This window comes from Solanum tuberosum, unplaced genomic scaffold (genome assembly GCF_000226075.1).
Source record: "Solanum tuberosum cultivar DM 1-3 516 R44 unplaced genomic scaffold, SolTub_3.0 scf00069, whole genome shotgun sequence".
Classification (NCBI taxonomy): domain Eukaryota; kingdom Viridiplantae; phylum Streptophyta; class Magnoliopsida; order Solanales; family Solanaceae; genus Solanum; species Solanum tuberosum.
The window spans coordinates 1,293,812-1,314,119 of record NW_006238995.1 but is presented as its reverse complement, the minus strand read 5'-3'; the positions used below and the strand labels follow the sequence as shown (position 1 = coordinate 1,314,119).

At 30.5% G+C, this 20,308-nt stretch overlaps 1 protein-coding gene across 2 annotated transcripts; it reads left to right on the top strand.

Moving 5' to 3' along the window:
* Positions 1-7,338: 7,338 nt before the first annotated feature.
* Positions 7,339-14,034, top strand: LOC102579619 (transcriptional activator TAF-1-like). Of its 2 annotated transcripts, none has more exons than XM_006345509.2 (13): positions 7,339-7,471; positions 8,717-8,917; positions 9,094-9,138; positions 9,225-9,320; positions 9,438-9,518; positions 10,532-10,588; positions 10,748-10,905; positions 11,208-11,256; positions 11,353-11,401; positions 12,371-12,579; positions 12,732-12,809; positions 12,937-13,062; positions 13,144-14,034. In XM_006345509.2, exons 2-13 carry the CDS (start codon positions 8,858-8,860, stop codon positions 13,375-13,377), a joined length of 1,242 nt encoding a protein of 413 aa, XP_006345571.1. In that variant the 5' UTR covers positions 7,339-7,471; positions 8,717-8,857; the 3' UTR covers positions 13,378-14,034. The 2 variants fall into 2 exon arrangements, with proteins under 2 accessions (XP_006345571.1, XP_015163426.1); XM_015307940.1 differs by having other exon boundaries at positions 8,700-8,917.
* Positions 14,035-20,308: the final 6,274 nt, after the last annotated feature.

Below are 20,308 nucleotides of genomic sequence, written 5' to 3'. Positions count from 1 at the left end.
TTACATGATTAAGAACAAAAAAAGAACAACTGTATCCTTTGATTTAAATGGTTAACAACAAAAAAAGAACAACTGTATCTTTTGATTTGGTGAGGTTGGGGGGGAAGAACTCATCATTAACTTGGAAAATGCAATAAATTAACATATGTACAAAATTGTATTCTTTGGATTTAGTTAAAAAAGAGGCATATATGAACATTTTTCTAAACTGTTGGTAAGCACAAGTTAGCTAGCTAGAAACAATGATGATCAACTCATGCACAACAAACAACTATATATAACGTATTCAATATAATTTCGTAAGTGGGGTTTGAAAAAAGTGAAACATGTAAGGAGACTATTTGTGATAGACTCTCAAGTCTCAACTCAAATAAAGTATATAAAAAAAACAAGTATGTAAATCGAACTTAATCGGAGACCTAATATAGCACTAAAACAAAAATGCGGATAGACGAATAACTACTCGTTTTCATATGTAGCTAGAATTAAGATTTTAAGCTTATGTGTTTCAAATTTTTAAAAAGGTAGTTTATTATATTTTGATATTTATGCATATTAAATGAACTTTCAAAAACAAATACTCTCTGTCTCAATTTACGTGACACTTTTCGTTTTTCAAAAGTCAAACAATTTAAGTTTGACCAGCAATTTGCGCATGGAATCTTTAATTTTTTTGAAATGAAATTTATATATTTGTAAACTACATAAAAAGTACTATAAGTCACAATAATTGATAATTCAGAATGTTTAAAAGATGTATGAAAAACTTACGGTCAAAAATAGACTTGTTTGAATCTCGAAATCCGAAAAGTGCCACATAAAACGGAGGGAGTATAAGTAAAATATAATTCTAAAATTGTAATCTAAAACATGTTATTATATCTATTTAATTAGAAAAGCATAATACTTTGCAAGAAGATTGGGGGTTGGGGTCTTGGCGCTGTGGAAATACTTTGCTAGAAGATTAACTTCATTAAGAAATGACAACTATCAACTACACATTTTGTCCAATATGTATACCATTTTCAAGTGCTTGCATGGATGGCTATTTTTTGGGTGGTTTTTAATTTGTGTTCCTTAGTAGGTCATATCACTTTAATTTTTGTTCCTTAGTTGATAATAATTTTTAATTTTTTTTTATTATTATTCATTTCATAAAAAATTATGGGCTAAAATATTTTTAATTGTGACCTAATTTCGCAAGGTATAAATTTAGAGAATTTTTGTCTTGTCTGATATAAGTTATGTAGTATCTAATTTGCAAGGTATAAATTTAGAGAACTTTTGTCTTGTCCGACCTAAGTTGCAGGAATAAGTTGTGCCTATTGAGGCATAACTTTGTTGGTTTTAAAAATGATCCTATGCTTCTATCGGCATACGTTCTGTAGGGACTAAGTTATGTCTTGTGGGTTATGAACTTCTTAAAGAATAATGTTTTGAAACTAAACTTATGCCTAACTAAGTTTTGTCTAGTAAGACATAACTTATGAGTTATGAACTGAACTTATGTCTCTAATGACACAAGTTTCACAGGAATTATGTGGCATAACTTGTTTTGCATTGTCAAACATAACTTGTGTTATATCATGATGTCAAAAAAAATTTCATTGGGATTAACTCAAGAATTTGAAGGAATTGCATGTTCATTGTTAAATCTAAGGTTGTTGATTCAAACATAGCAAAGAAGGAAATTAGATCTAAGTTTCACAATGACCCCATCAAGAAGGAGTTAAAAGCTCCAAAGAAAAAAAGAGAAGAGGAAAAAAGAGTTAATTGATTCCGATGATTCTTAGAAAAAAAAGTACAAAAAACATCTTCCAGTAAGAATGACTCAAAAACAATTGTGGAAGATGATTATGATGCAATGGACCAACATGAAGCAAAAGATTATGAGATATAACCTTGTTTTTGTTTTCAATTTGTATATGACAAAATAAATGGGTTGTGATTTTAGTTAATTGCATATATTCCATCCGTCCAACAATAGTTGTCCACTATACTATTTTGGGATGTCCAACAATACTTGTCCACTTTATGAAATCAATAGATAATTTTACATTTATTTCCTAATTTACCTTTATTATTAATTATAGCATTTCCCTAGCTATTACATTTTTCAAGACATTTATTTATTATGTTCAAAGGGTGATATAGTAAAATTACTCTTCTATTTATAGTTTCTTAAGAAGTGTGCAAAGTCAATAGTGGACAAGTATTGTTGGACAGAGGTAGTATTACATAATTAATAACCAACATATGTATAAATAATCAGTTATGCAATTTATAAGACTACAGTTACACAATCAATATTATATAGTTATACAACTACAACTATTTGTATAATGAAGATCTATTATTTGTATATTTCGTATACAATCTATATAACATAGTGTTCAAACCGTCACATATATATAATTGATATAAATGAATAAAAATTAAATTATACATATTTGTTGTCTTAAAATACACAATGAATTGTATACCATCTATATAATATGGAGTTCAAAGCGTAACATATACAAATTGATATAAGTCAACGAAAAATTATTTAATTATACACATTTGTTGACTTAAAATGTACAACGACTTATATATGATCTATATAAATATAGAGTTCAAACTGTAACACATACAAACTGATATAAATAAATGAAATTATTCAATTATACATATTTGTTGACTTAAAATATACAACAAATTGTATACAATCTAATATAATATGGAGTAACATATACAAAAGGATATGAGTCAACGAAAAATTATTCAATTATACATATTTATTGACTTAAAATATACAATGACTTATATACAAACTATACAATATGCTTAGACACATAAACTCACACAAACAAACTTACTCTGAAATTTGATACCAATTATATACATACACAAATGATTTTCAATCAAATGAACTACTTCATATAGAATGTTAATACGCTTAAAAATATTTTAAAGTTATAAATAACTATACAATTCAAACGGATATTTGTAGTCAATAACACAACCCTGCAAATTAAATACGAATTAACCAAGTGATATATGAAATACATATAAGTTGAATATAGTCAGAAAAATATACAACTCGTAATGGATAGATTGTTGTATACAATCCAACAAAAAATCAATGGATTCCGTTTTAATTCTGAAGAAGTTTCGATATAATAAACACAATGAGTACTCTGTGTTTCGTCAAGAAGAAGTACTTTGTGTTTCATCAAGAAGAAAAAGTACTTTGTGTTTCATCAAGAAGAAGAAGTCTTATTTGGTAAAGTATTCTAATTAAACTAAATGATCTTTAATTAAGGTATTATTTTTCCTTTATTACCGCATAATAGTTATATGTAATTAAACATGATTTTATACAATTATTTTATAAAAAAGGCGAAATAGATAAATTTGATTCGGAGTGACTATTTAAACACCCCAAAATAGGAGCATTTATTTTTGGTTGGTTCGGAATGAAATTTATGAACTGGGTCTAACATCTTGAAATTCATCAGGGCTTTACTGTTGAGTACGGGTATCCTTTCGGCCCAATTGGTTAATGGCTAGAGCCCAATGCTTTAAAAAAGAAAAAATTGTATAAAATAGCAAACTATTAATTCAAATTAAATGTTATAATCACAGTTTCATTTAATTTTAATTCGTAGCAAACACTTGTCATTCGCCTCTTTCCCCAGAGAATCTCACTCGCCACTCTCCCTGATCTCGCTCACCACTCTCCCTCGCCACTCTCACTTTATACAAACACAAATGTATAAATTGTGTTGTGTTTGTATAAAACGAGAAAAAACTGTATATACAAATACAAATACATATATTTTCGTCCTATACACTTATAATTATACAATTATACAGATCTTCCCCTACCAATTCTCTTTTGTCTTTCTCTCTTTCTCGCTTTATACAAACACAAATTATACAAATTACAATGTATAAGTGTGTTGTATAAAGCGAGGGAGAGATTTGATATACAAATGCTTTATTTCGATTCAATTGTATACAAATTCAAATTTTATGTAGATATACAAAGACAATCATTGATGCATATACATAGTAGTTACATATATATAATTATCTAACTGATATACATACACAATCGCTATACAAACGAATGTATGCCTGCGATTTATACAAATATGATGCTCCATAGCAAACATAAAATTTGATATGGAGCGCAATTATGCAAACTATAGCTATAGCATACAACTATGATTTTTATGTTTGCTAAACCTAAAATTTACTCTTAAAAATAGGGATTACTAAGAAAATATCCCATAAAAGCAAAATAATTACAAGCATATACATCTTTACATTCATACCCCCTTAAATAATTACACTATATATCCCCCAACTAATTTTGCTTAACTGATACTAACAGTAATATATTATTTTTATTTTTAAATTTTTTAATAAAGTTCAGTCTTCGATGCACCGAAGTTCAGAGACCCTTACACCTAACACCGAACCGAAGAACCTAACTTTTTAAAAAATAACACCGACACCGAACCGAAAAACCGAATTAGTTCTGTTCATTTTGGTTTTTCGATAATTATGCCCACCCCTATATGATACTGATTTAGTATTAGTTAAGTGAAATTAATTTGGGAGGGGGTATATATTATAATTATTTAGTGGGGTGTGAATGTAAATTGATATATGCTTGTAATTATTTTACTTTTATGGATATTTGCTTAATTTCCCCCAAAAAATCTGGACATGTATAGAAAAATGAGAAATTTACACCATGCGTCAAGCTTATAAATTTATTACTACATATTTTACACGTGTATAACGATAATTCCGACTATCTTATGTTCTATAATACTTTGCTAGAGATGCTTGAATTATGAAGAAAATTTTATATTAGGAAAGAAAGAAAAGTTATTGGTGAAACACATCATTTTGCCGATCAGGATTTAAACAAGCAAAACAATGGGCTTAGAAGAGGGGCCCACCTCTCAACTGCGTGTTAAAAGAGATTTATAAAAAAAAAAGTTATGCTTGGCGTAAAAAATTTATCGTGTAAAATGATTAAAATAAACAATAATTAGTTATCATTATTATTATCTAATCGATTTTTATAAAATTATATATCTTTAAAAATTTATAATTGAAAAAATATTTATAAAAAAATATGTGATTTATCAATATAACGTCTTAAGATATTATAATATTTTGTTTATCCATATTTACATCCTAATCGAGCTTTAGGCCCCACTCTGATTTTCTTGTGGGGATATTTTAAGAAATCCCCGATCATACCCATGTTCCTTTTTTTATATTAATTTGTATGATTATGTTTGATTCGTTATAAAATTTAAAAGATAAATAAAGAGTTTTAAATTTGTGAACTCAAATAAGTTATAAATTATTTTGATAAAAATAAAATAAGTACTTCTATGCTAAATCGATACTAAATATAAACATATATCATGCTTTGAGAGTCGACTAAAAGAATAACATAAAACCGATGAATTATTAAGGAAGTATTTAACAGTCTGGAGACTTTAATAACATATTCAATCCTTCAATTGATAAATTTTAATTTTAATAATATTCGATTAAATATATTTGATCTTCGATTAGGTTAGTCATATACATTTTATCGTTTAAGTTGTGAATTTTTATAATTAAATATGATTATTAATTATTCCACCACTTAATTACCTCTTCTATGTCAATTTTATATTATTACTTTATACATGACATATATATATGAACGAATCAAAAACAAAAAATTTAAGAATATATCAATAACGATCTCTATATCTCTATAGGATAAAAATAAATTTATAGATACACCACTCTCCTCAGATTTAACTTTATATGATTTTTTTAAAACTTTATATGATTAGCATGTATATATATATATATAAACGAATCAAAAATAAAAAATTTAAGAATATATCAATAACGATCTCTATATCTCTATAGGATAAAAATAAATTTATAGATACACCACTCTCCTCAGATTTAACTTTATATGATTTTTTTAAAACTTTATATGATTAGCATGTATATATATATATATATATAAACGAATCAAAAATAAAAAATTTAAGAATATATCAATAACGATCTCTATATCTCTATAGGATAAAAATAAATTTATAGATACACCACTCTCCTCAGATTTAACTTTATATGATTTTTTTAAAACTTTATATGATTAGCCTGTATGTATGTTGTTGTAAAAACAAAAATTCACATTAAGTTAAGTGGACTATTAGAAATTTAAAATTTGTTACTAACCTAATCTAATGGATCATGCAGATTGGTTGTAGCATGAAATGACCTGCAGGTGTATTCCACTACTTTTGCAGATATTTTTTTATTTTTTATTTTTTACTCAGAGTTCACAATGGATTTCGAACTAAAATTGAATCGCGAACCGTAGGATTTCAGTTGGAGATAGCTCTCTGAACAAGATTTTCATCATATACAAAACTCAAATTCAAGACTTCTGATTAAGGACAAAGCAGTCTACTATTACATCGCAATCCATATTGGTCAGATTTTTACGTCTACACTTTTTTTTTTTCCATTTCAAATCAAATGCATAATTGGCGGATTTGAAATAAATTATCCAATCTGCTTAAATTTTCAATATGTTTTAAGTAATTTGCGGAAAACAGACCACGTCAGAGTCAGACACAAAAACAGATCACCCTCTTCAATTTTAGTTTAAAAAATAAAGAGATGATTTTCATTTATTTTATTTTTGTTATTTTTTTGTCACAATTTAAATAATAATATTTTTTATTTTTTGATAGTCAAACAATTTAAATTTGACTGAAAATTTGCACATGAAATTTTTGAAATAAAATTTATATATTTTTAAACTACATAAAAAGTACTATAAGTCACAATAATTGACGATTCAAAAAATTCAAAAGATATATGAAAAACTTGCTATCAAAGATAAACTTATTTAAATCTCAAAATCCAAAAAGTACCACATAAATTGAGACAAAGAGAATACTAAATACTAGATTTATAATAAATATAGGTGATATAATAAAATTATCTTTTTATTATGTGAAATGGACAAATAAAAATAGGCCGAGTAATTAATTAATTGGCCAATAAAACTGGACGCCACGCCAGAGACGCGTAAATCATGTAGGCAAATGACACGTCAGAGATAAAAAGTGACGTAGTTAATTTATTTAAAATAAAATACACGAATTTCAAAAACGCCAGCTCAACCACTCAGCGAATAAGCTAATTTTAGATACGTACACGTGTTTGGTGACGTGGATCTCCATCTCTTTCTTTCTTCTTCTTCAACAAATCAGTCTCTTTCTCTTTCTACTCTCTCTCTCTCTTCTTATCTCTGCTATTTTCTTTTATATAATATGTACTCCATATTTTATTATTCTATCTAGAAAAAGAGAAAGTAGATACAAAATGCAGAAAGTTTTGAGACAAAAACTGCAAAATTCCATCAATTAAATCTCAATTTAAGGTATGTTCAAATTTCGATTTATGGTTTTCGTGAAAAGTTTTGGATTATGAAGCTGAATTTAAGTTTGATCTCTATTGAAAAATAAGAGATTTGAGTTATTGAGCTTTTGGGGACCTAAAATACTTGAACTATTGGAAATAGTACAAAATTACCCTCTGTCAACCTATTAGCTCTGAAATGAAATACCCTAATTTTATACCATTTTCAATAGTTTAAGGATAGTTCTGTTCTTATAATAATGCTTAGAAATTAAGAAAAAATGTTATGTTTTATTCTTCCTTTGTTTGAATATTGATATTTTCTAGTGGTAATTTAGGTGGGTTGAGGAGGACTAGATTGTCATTTCATCCTATGTAATTCTATAGGCTCAATTTTTTTTGTGGAGTTTGTCTCTTTACTTGGGTTTGTGTGAGGACTATGAATGGACGATTATGCCCCTGTAAGAAAATGAGTTAATTTTGAAAGGACAGTGGCATCAAGAGAGAATGGCTGGGGGTGATGATACAGAATTAATTTCTTGAAGGTTTGAAAAATATAACAGTAAGAACTATACTGATAGGGATGGATGCAATCAGCTAAATTCTGTGTTAAAATTTAGGTGTCATTTGGTAGGGTGTATAAGTATAATCCTGAATATGGTGTATTAGTAATGTTGGAATTAGTTATGCTTGCATTAGTTGTATTATGATTATTTTTTATGCAGTATTTGATTTGGTGTGCATTACATAATTTCTAATAAAGAATAACTTGTTTAAAAAAGTACCATGTACAAGTACGGTGTAAAGGAGGTGGAAAATGTTTTGAAGGGCAATTGTGTCTTAATCATGCTAATGCATACATTAAAACCCTTTGCATTGCAATATTATGGATTTTCATGTATTAGGTATTTGTAGCATATATAACTACCAAGTAGAGTGTTAGTTATACATAGATTGAAAAAGTGTATTGAATAAGGTACTTGTAATATACAAAGTTAATGCATGCATTATATTTTCTAACAGACTCTACCAAATGACCCCTTAAAAGTTTGGGCTATAGAAACTATTCCATAAAGTGGCTAGCTTTAAAGACTTTATATAGTATAAATTTGCCATTTAGAGTAATTGAGATTCTTTAGCTAAATATTATCTATTTAATGTGTTATGCTTTTTACTGGAATATTTAGGCTGGATAAAACTTATTTGCTTCTCAGCTTTGGATGGTTTTGTTGTTGCTCATTGTTTGACAGGGATTTGTTTTATGCAGTTGGCATAATAATCTTGGTTAGCGTACCTCCAACAACAACTACACCCAAGTCCCAAACAAGTTGTGATATTGTTAGTACCTCCGAAAGGAAATAATCATCTCAGCAGTGAATTAGTAGAGTGTCTAGTTGCTTTCTGACACATGGGAAATATTGAGGATGGGAAGTCTTCTACGCCTGAGAAATCATTTTCGACTGCACCAGTAAGCAAATACAGAATTGTGTATTGTTTAGTTTGTGTAGAGTGTTTGGTTTTGTTCTATATGCTTCAGAGTAACTGTCGCTCGTGTCTTTTTAATGTCCTCTATGTTAGTTTTCTCTTTTAGTCTTAATCTCTTCTTTGAAGTTCATCCTGGTAAATGTCTTGGTGTATTGACAGGATCAAAGCAATTTTCATGTGTATCCTGATTGGGCTGCCATGCAGGTTAATCATTTTCTGACATGCTGTAAGATACTATTACCTAGGTCTAGTGATTATTGACATTTTTATGTAAATTGCTAAATCTTCAGGCATATTATGGTCATCGAGTAGCTGTACCTCCATATGTTAATCCTGCTGTTGCACCTGGTCATGCTCCTCATCCTTACATGTGGGGCCCGCTACCGGTACTTTCCAGGCTGAATCTTTCTTTTAAATTCTTGCAAGTTGTTTAATTGAAGTGCTAGGTAATAGTTTATCCGGCTTCGCCGACATGAGTTCTAACTAGAATTCTCCCTTTTTAGCCTATGATGCCACCTTATGGCACACCATATGCAGGAGTCTATGCACATGGTGGTGTTTATCCGCACCCTGGAGTTCCTATTGTGAGTCCCCATTCTAGCATCTCCGTTCTTTTTTCTTTTCTGAAATCATGAGTGCTTTCTGATAACTGTGCTTTCTAAAGTTCTCTACATGTAATATTAGAATAAGCCACTGGAAACAACAGAACCAATGCTGGTGGCCTTCATCTTAACTGAACCCTGTGAGCAGCTTTCGCTTCGGTTATTACCTAACGAGAGAGAGCTGATGCGAGAGTAGTCCTTTACGCGAGGAAACGCCAGAGAGACTGACCTCTGCGAACTAGTTTTGTTCACAGTTTGCTAGGCCATCAAATTTAGTTTAGATTATAGGGCATTGATCAACAACTTTAACGAGCTAGGTCCACTAATTTCTTAAAAGGAACTGAGAAAAGTAACTTCGGAGGAAAAAGTGAAGGTTATAACTATGTTAACAATAAATGGTGTGTGAAAAATAAGCAGTTAACCGGTGTAGGAACTATGCCCTTCAATTGGCCAAACAATGATTTCCAGTATCTACCTTATTAGGATTTATGAGTGTACTGCTCAGCTGTTGGTAAGAAAATGGTGTATTTGTTGTGTTTCTTAGTATGATGGAGAAGGTCATTTTTATTATAAATTCAGTTGAAAATTTACGGATTGGCTCAAGCTAACGGTGATCATTGATAGAGGGTAGTCATATCAAAACTTGATCCACCTTTACAAGTTCAACAAAGTGGGGTCTGTGGAGGGTAGAGTGTACGCAGGTCTTACCCCGCTTCGTGGAGGTAGAGAGGTTATTTCTGAAAGATCCTCAGCTCAAGTGAAGAAAAACAAAGTAGTAATGAAAAGGAAAAATGACAACTAATAGGAAAGCAGTAAAGAGCATAAAGTACCAAACAACAAAATAGTACATTCACCTAAACATAATAAACAACGGATAGCAAAGCGTATGACTGTATATTTATGTAGAGTTACTGTAATATATGACTAGTGACAAAAGTTGTGGCTGAAACATACGAACAAGCCCATTTACAGATTATTCTTTTTTCTGATTTCAGGTGTCCCGTCCTCAGGCACATGGAATGACATCATCTCCTGCTGTTAGCCAAACCATGGTATATGTTACTTTTAGTTCTTTGACTTCTTTCAGTGTTTATGAACTTATTTGCTTCTGGAAAATGCCCGAGACTGACAGATTATGTTCCCTTTAAGCTCAACGTAGTATACTAGTACCTAATGGTGGGATTGAAGCTAAATCACTCTACATTGTGTAGAATACTGCTTCTTTGAGTATGGATGCTTCTGCTAAGTCTTCGGGGAACTCTGATCAAGGCTTGATGAGTCAGTCAAAAGGGTTTAATGGGCTTGGAATGTCAATTGGAAATTTCACTGTTGACAATGGTGATGGCACTGACCATGGACCTTCTCAGAGGTTCGTGTGAAACCAGTTCATGCATCATATTCAGTTGTTTAAGAACCATACGCGACTCAGTTGTAGATACTTCATTCGTTTCAATTTGTTTGTCTGGTTTTGACTTGATAGGGATTTTAAGAAAGTAAACAAGATTAAATAATTTTAATTTGAAACAGACTAAAATGGAAAGTAAGACAAACAAATTGAAACGGTTGGAGTAGAATGTCTGCAATGAGTGGTCCTTACATTCTGGAGACCACTTCTTTAATCCTGTTAAAGATATTGAGTATTGACTGATTGTTAGTTTCATGCCATTACAGTGGGCAAACTGAAGGTTCAAGTGATGGAAGTAACATACACACAGCAGAGGTGTGATCCTCGAACTTTAAATCCGTTTGTCTCAATTTTTTTTATTTGTTTTGGTAAAAGGGCTATTGTTGCTTATACTTTCTCCTCATACTCTAGGTTGGTGAGCACAGGAAGAAAAGAAGCCGCGAGGCAACTCCTAATAACTGTAAGAGTTTGGTCTCTTTCTCACTTCGTATTCAAATTTCAATAGTTATAGGATTTGCATATTTGTGAACTCTGTAGTTTCTCCGGAATGAACTTCAAGGGTTCTTGCTTTAAGTCAATTCTCGTTTCCGCTTCTATATTTGTTGATGTTAGTGTCAACCGTCAAGTGTTGTAAGGTCATGAGCTTAAGACTTTTGAGGGTGGTGTCAGGTACATGCAACAAAAGAACTTGTGTTAATTGCTTAATGGCAGGATACATGATAGACACTTTAACTTTGCCTCAGCTGGCAATTAAACACTCCAACTTTGAGTAAGCACATGTAGACACCTCAACTCGTCTCCACTGTGTTAGTTGAACACTCCAACTTATAAAATGATCATCGAGACACTTCCAAAGTTTATGGGCCATGTCAGCATTGGGTGTCCATGATGGGGACGAGTTGGAGTGTTCAATTGTCAATTGGGACCAAGTTGAAGTGTCCAAATGTGCACTCTCAAAGTTGGAGTGCTTACTTGCCAGTTGAGGTCAAGTTTGAGTGTCTGTTTATGTACTATGCCTTGCTTAATAGATAAAACACTCTTGAAGCTTGTGATATTGCAGCTTTAACCTTTAAACGAAATGCTCGAAGTGGGTACATTAGAGCCGTCCGTACTCTTCTCCTATAAACTTAGTTTTCAATCTACTCCTGGTTCTTTTGTCAAAATTTCTCTATTATTATTGGAATATATGACTATATTACTGGTAAAAGAGTTGGACTAGATGATTTTTCCCGTCATTAAATGTGTAAGGCATTTTCATTCTGATTTCTGGGCACTATAATGGTTAGAAGTATCTGTTTCTCAAACTTGGTACACTTGATTGCTTCAACATTATTACTAGATGATGCATTTATTGGAGGGTATACAAAAGTGAGAAAAGCCGAGCCTGAAAGTAGTTTACCTGATTTTATCTTTTCAAAATCTATTGCAGCTGGTGACAGAAAAAGTCAAAGACTGTGCAGTCCACAACGTACTAAGGAAGTAAATGGGGCCTCAGAGAAGGGAATTGGTAATCCTGGTGATATAGCAGAAAAATTAGCGGGAACAACATTTTCTCCCATCATGACTACTACTCCGCTAGTAAAATCTAGTCCAACTTCACGAATCAGTCCTGCAGTGCCGGGCGAAGTCTGGTTACAGGTATGTCCATGTATCAGATCAACTATTCTTTTGCTTATTTTGACGTGACGTTGGGTGTCTGGAACATCTGTTTTAGTGTATGAACTTGACGAGAACTCTGTTTATTATGTGAAATCTAAGTTTCTAGTTGTCAAATGCATCTATATTTTCAGAATGAACATGAGCTGAAGCGGGAGAAGAGGAAGCAGTCTAATCGAGAATCTGCAAGGAGATCAAGGTTGAGAAAACAGGTAAGATGGAAATGTGCACATTATGAACATTTCAATACTGATTTAATCTTAATATATGGAGTATATTTAATTTACTGTTTGTACATATTATTTCTGATACTTAGTACTTTCTCCCCCCTCCCTCCAGGCGGAAGCTGAAGAATTGGCAGTGCGGGTTCAATCTTTAACCTCTGAAAATTTGGCACTCAGATCAGAAATAAACAAATTCAGCGAACACTCTGAGAAACTAAAGGTTGAAAATGCTGCTTTAATGGTATGAATTCGTCTCTGGGTTATATAAGTCTTATGTATTTTCATTGTTTGGGCTTTACGATGTATGGTCTTGATTGTGCAGGAGAGACTAAAAAACAAGCTAGGACAAGCAAAAGAGGTAACTTTAGGTATGATTGATGATAAGAGGCTGAAGCCTGTTAGCACAGCAGACCTACTAGCAAGAGTCAACAACAACAATGGTTCATTCAATAGAACCAACGAAGACGGTGAAGTTCATGATAGTACATCTGGAGCAAAGCTTCGTCAACTCCTTGATGCCAGTCCCAGGACTGATCATGCTGTGGCTGCTAGATGATCATCGACTAATATTCATGACCGTGGCAGTGTGGTGCCTACTTTGAGATGATAAAAGTAAAAGAAATTTAACAGTACAGAGGTGCTGAAGAAATTCTAATTTCGTCTAATTGTAATTTATCCATGGATGAAGCTGAGGAGTGTGTTTTTGGTCCCTTCACTTCAGAGTGCCACGTTGCATGATGTCTTATGTAAATTGGTAATGTTAGCCACATTAGAAACTTGACTGATTGAAAAGAGTTTGGCTTGGATGTGTATGGAGCAGTCAACAAGTGATCTTTGTGATGTATTTGGTGTTTGTTTGTTAGTTATTAAGCCTTAGCTAGTGCTAAACATATTATCCTTCGTCTCGGGTTCGAGTCCATGTGTACGGAGTTGCCTTTGTTATGGAGCGCTTTACCCCTCAATGTGGGATCAATGTGAATTCGGATTTGGTCGGGCTCCAATGGACATGGTATAAGTTAGGTGTAAGATAATTTTGTATTAGGTTGATTTTAACTCAATCCAATATAGCATATTTTATAAGTGATATCCGAGACAAGTACCTTTGAACTGTGAAAGTGTTCTCTTCTTGTTCTTTGAATTTGTTCTTGTACAGAGTTGAGTGTATTTTCTACGACTATATACTTCCTCTGTCTAATAATACTTGTATATTATTAACTTTGCACACTTCTTAAAAAATTATAAATAGAAGAGTAATTTTATTATATCACTCTTTGAATGTACTCCCTCTGTTCCTTTTTATATGTCATTCCTTTCTATAAATAGTTGGACCATAATATTTGTCATTTTATAAAATCAATACATAAATTACCATATGCTTCCCATTATATCATTGATAGAGTAGTTAATTAATCTTGAAAAATATATACTTTGACTAACCTAGGAAATCTATAAGTAATTAATATTCGTTGGAGTACTTCAACATTAACTTCTTTTTCCATTCACTATCCTAAAAAATCTAATTTTGAAAAAGAAATATCAACAAACAAATTAAAACATTTTTACACAAAATATATAGGAAAATTGAAGTGGGAAAAATTTAATTTTTAAATTTTTTTGATCAATTGGTGAAAAATTTTGGCTCCAAAAATAAACTAAAAAATTTAAATAGTTATCCAAATGCATTTAATTTTTTGAAATCTAACATATTCATCATTTATTATAAAGTTGACTTAAGAAAATATTAAATAAGTGTAGAAGGGTAAAGTTGCTTAATTTCTTAATGCAAGTGCAAATTAAAAATGTGACATATAAAAAGGAACGGAGGGAGTAATAAATACAATGTCTTGAAAATGTAATAGAGAAATGACTATAATTAATGATAAAAGTAAATTAGGAAGATTATCCATTGATTTCATAAAGCGAACAAATATTGTTGCACATTCCAAAATAGTATAATGGACCAGTATTGTTGTACGAAGGGAGTAGTAACAAATTATTTGCTTCATTTGCAAGTAGATTCTTGGTGCTTGATTTCGTTGTTTTTAAAAAAAATAAAATTATCTCCATTTAATTTTTGGCATTTGTTGCTTCAATAAAATATCTTGGTACTTGGTTATTCTTGGTAAATAGATTTACATTCCTTATGGAAGGCTTCACAAAACTCTGAATGCTTTGTTCCTTAATTCATGGTCAATCTTTGATATTTGTTTCCTCAAAACAAAGTTTGATTTAAGTTTCTCGTCAACTAATGTCGATGAATAAAACTAAATGACATTATGACTCATTTGGTAGGATATATAAGAATAATATTAAATAGATTGAGCTGATAATGTTTGTATTAGTAATGCTTGTAAAAGTAATGTTCACATTAATTATGCAAAAGTTATTTCTTTTGCATTATTTGATTTGGAATATTAAAAATAAGATAACATGCATTGTATAATTTTTTTCAAATATATTTATTTACAAAGAGGGGAAAATTAGCAAATCAGCAATATTTAAGTCTTTAGTGGGACTCATTAGCAACATTTTAACTATTTATTAAAAATGACAATATTTTAGTTTGTTAAAAGGATGATTTATGTATTTATTTTATTTTGATTAATCTGAAAGAATACAAATACTTAATAATAAAATAGAGAAAAACATGGAACATAAAACATCAAAAAAGGAAAAAATGATTTTAAAACTTTTCAGTTACGTTTTGCAAAGCGGGGATGTTGCCATTCTTTCTGTGGAGCGTTTTTTGCTCTTCCGTTCTTAATAATTCCAAACAAAAAATTTGCAAAAAAAGTTTTGTCTTCCTAATCATTCAATTGATAATATTCCTAGCTTCTTTGAATCGAATTCGGCATATTCTTAAATCGGATGTTTTCGAATTCGACAACTATAATTTCGTCAGTTCCATTGAATACAAGAAATTTAGACATCAGGTATTTATCTTTTGTTGTTTATTTTGAATCGGTGAAATCTTTGTATGGTTTGAAATTTTTATTGAAATTTCGACGTCAGTTCCATTGAAATCCATAAAAAAGCACATGAACACGCTGAGGAACAATCATATGTTTTGTATCCAATATATGATGCATACGGCTTAGAAAGTGCTTGATTCTTTTTTAGTTTCATAGTTGTTTGTTCTTTATTTGAATGAATACAAATTTTTTGTATCCCATTATGTTTAATGTAAATATTAACAATATGAAATTATATATTTTTTAGTTTTGAAGCTGTTGTTAATGTATGCGTAGAAAGCACATGAACACGCTGAGGAACAATCATATGTTTTGTATCCAATATATGATGCATAAGGCTTGAAAGTGCTTGATTCTTTTTAAGTTTCGTAGTTGTTTGTTCTTTATTTGAATGCATACAATATTTTTTTTGTATGCCATTATGTTTAATTAATTATCCTTATGCATACAAAGCACATGAACACGTTGAGGAACAATCATATGTTTTGTATCCAATATATGATGCATAAGGCTTGAATGTGCTTGATGCTTTTTTTGTTTCATAGTTGTTTCTTCTTTATTTGAATATAAAGAATGCATACAATATTTTTTTGTATGCCATTATGTTTAAAAAGCTACCTGGAAGGCCATCCAAGACGTATCGTGACAAGGCGTACATCAAGCTATATGGGAAGAAGAGCAAGAATTCTTGCAGTACTTGTGGGTTTAAGGGGAACAATAGGCGTTCGTGTAGGAATGGACCACGTATTGTTTAGTTAATAATGCTTCAATTTTATATCTTATTAGAGTGGAATTGTTTCCCAAATTCTAATGCCCTCTGTTTTATATATTTACTATCCTGGTTCTCTTTTGTATATGTTTTCACTCGAAATGTATTCATATCCATGCTATTACTTTATTTTATATTTGTTGTATTTAACGTGTATTTACTTTAAATTGTATGTGTAAAATTGTATTTATCACAAAAAAAATATAAATACAAATTAGTAGTAAAAATAAAATAATACTGAAAATACATTTTTGGGCGAAAAACATAACAAATACAATAATTTGTATTCAAACTAAATTATTGTATTTGTATTTCAATATCAAGTGTTGTTTTATTATTATTATTTGACTTAAAAATTGTACTTACTATTTCTCTGAATAAGTTTATTTTACAAAAATTCATGATGTATTTCAATATCAGTTAGTATCCAAAACATCATATATTGGATATTTTGTATCCAATATATGATGCATAACACTTGAAAGTGCTTGATTTTTTTTAGTTTCATATATGTTTTCTTTTTATTTGAATGCATACAATCTTTTTGTATCCCATTATACGTGTACATATTAACAACATGAAATTGTATATTTTTTTTTTAGTTTGGAAGCTGTTGTTTTTTAAAAAAAAAATACATAAACTATTTTGTATCCCAGAAAGTTAATGTAATTAGTAACAACATAGGGATAGAATCGTAAAAATTTTGTGATGAATTTTGGATACAATTAAATATTGAATTTTTCATTTTTTGATGTTTTGTGTTCCATACTATTTTGTAACCAAAGTATGCAGGATATATACCTGCAAAATGATTAAAACCTGTACAATATACACATGAATATAAAACTTGAACTTCAAAATATTAAAATTATATTAACTAAGAAGATTGAACCAAAACTTCAAGAGTTTTTACATTAATAAAATCAGGATTGAAAAACTTTAGAAGGGTTCCATAGCAATACAAAAACTAATGTATATTAACACACCAAAAAATAGACAATGACTAGTCTATTTGAATTGTATCATTATCCTCTAATGCTACATTAAGCCTGCTATGTCGCGGAGGTGCTTCATTGTCACTTATTGCTCCAGCATCATTCTTTTGTTGGCCATAATTTCAAAGAAGTGTTGCGTATCTTGACCGTAAAAATGATGCATCCAAATTACCCGCTGGAATCCCTTGTTCGTATGATAGGTATTCGGCAAAAGCTAGCATATAAATACCTCAATCCCTACAATACAACACATTAAAAGTAAACAATATAAAATTGATGATTTGATAATGGTAAATTCAAAAAAATACACAAACTTACAAAGTCCCATGTGTCTGTTGAGGAACATTATCAATGAAGACTATATCAAAGAACTCATTCTCTTCTTGAGCTTGCGATACATCAATTCCTTTATTCTTGTAATAGTCATTCACTTTTAAAGGGATCAACTGAGACAGCTTAACTATCTATGTCTTGATAGCTGCATCATGGTCTGCTGCTCTATATGAGTCATAAACGTTGATACGTTTATCATTAAGTGAAATCACAACCAATACCCAATGGAATTCATCCTTAACATGGACAGGAACAAAAACATGATCAACCATATGCCAAGGGATAGCAGCATGCATTCTATACCCTTTAATGTATTCACCAATGACATGCTCTTCATCAGCACAACTAACATAACTGTCTAAATCCAAATATTTTTTTCAAATAGAAGAAATCTTTGAACTAAATACACAATCTACAGTTGTGTATTTGTAGCTGCTTCCAACTTCATACTTAGCTTTTTTACGGAGATAATAGAAAATCACATCGATATGCTGACAAATTTAAAAACAAAGGTATAAACAATGTAACTACTAATCAACATTGTTAGTAAAGATGAAGATAAATAATTATTACCGAATTGTTCAATAACTGTCGTTCGAAATACAGATTATAGAACCAGTTCTTATTGTTTATTAGGAGAACGCCAAGATTTATGGCCACAGGGAAGTCAGCTAGATGTTTCTTGTAATGGTCTTGATCATGCTTCCTAAAAACAGAATAAAATTGAAAAAATATACAATTCATTAAATATAATTACTAATTCCAACAATGAAATACAAAATTTATCAAGATAACCCAGATATAGTTATGTTGTAAACATTTTACCTGAACAAACATTTTACCGAATACAAAAACTAAAATCTGAACAAACATTTTACCGAATACAAAAATTGAAATAGTTATGTTGTAAAAATATGTTGTAATTATTTCTCAACTACTTACTTTTTATCGTGCTTTGTAAGCAAGCCATCTCGGACCCATGAACGAAACGCATCCCACAAAGGTATATCATAATTTCAGTTAAAAAATAGAGGGCTGACTTGATGAACTACCTGAAATGGTTACAAAATAATAAATTAAAACACACTAACACTAGCAATCAAAAAAATGATTACATTAAAAAAAGTTAAAAAATTAGAATACTATACCAGCAGATGATCCAAAATTGGTCAGATACGGAGATATATTATAAGGACCTAGACGTCTATTTCTACGTGTAGGTAACGGTGTCTGTTCATTATTGATGATGGGCTGATCATGCATAATTCTTTCTTCACTCGTACCAAACTGGACATCGATAGTGATCTGATCTGCCGTAGTTGTAATGTGATCTGCAATTATTGTAGATAATCAGATGCTTTCCCCAAAATCTAAAACCCTAAAGGGAAATTTGATATTATCAAATATTAAAATGTATAAAATATCAAACAAAATAAACATATATATGAGTTTCTAGAATCTACAAAATCTGAAAAATTAAAATAAAATCACAAAAAAAATTGAAAATCATAAATATATGATGAATATTCAAACAAAATCACATCAAAATTGGAAAATTCGACTGGAAATCCGTAAGGTATAGAATCGGTGCTTTAAACATCAAATCAAAAAAATCAAAATGGATGATGAAAATTACCTTGCCAACCGAGAAATCTTCTTGAATTAATAAAGAGATTTCGTTTAACAATAAATAAAATTTCTTGATGAACAACAATTTAGCAGAAAGCTAAACTTGCAACGTGAAATGTGGGGAAGAAATGTGAAATTTGGGGAAGAAACGTGAACTTTGTTGAAAAAAGTTTAATGGTTTTTTTTAAAACTTTAAACGCTTATTGGTGTATATTTTGGTCCAATGTAGGACTCTTTCCATAAATAAAATTAATTTAAAATACTAAAATCTGAATACATATTATTTTATCAAAATATTGTCATTCTGCCATTTTAAATAAATATTTTAAAGTGTTGTTATTTTGACTAATTATTATAGTTATTATGACTTAATTGCTAATTTACCCTCACAAACATAGTGGAAGATGTAAACAATGTTTTGACTTTTGAGGGACAATTAAGTATTTAATCATGCTAATACATGTACCAAAACTTCCCGCATTACTTTGTTTTTTTTTATGACGAGGAAAACCCGCAATCGCTACTCTTTGGGTGCGCACAAGGTAAACTCCCCGCTCTTATGCAATAGCTCACAAATTACATAAGAGAAGTAACCCGCACTAGGCAAGCTCGATGCGATGAGCTTGACCCAGAAGGCAAACCTCTTGCTTTCGAAGTTGAGACCTCCAACATGGAAGTCCCAAGCTCAAACCACTGGGCCACCCCGAAGGATAAAACTCCATGCATTACTAAAATCATGAATTTTCATATATTAGTAATACACACTTCGATACACAATAGAGTGTATAA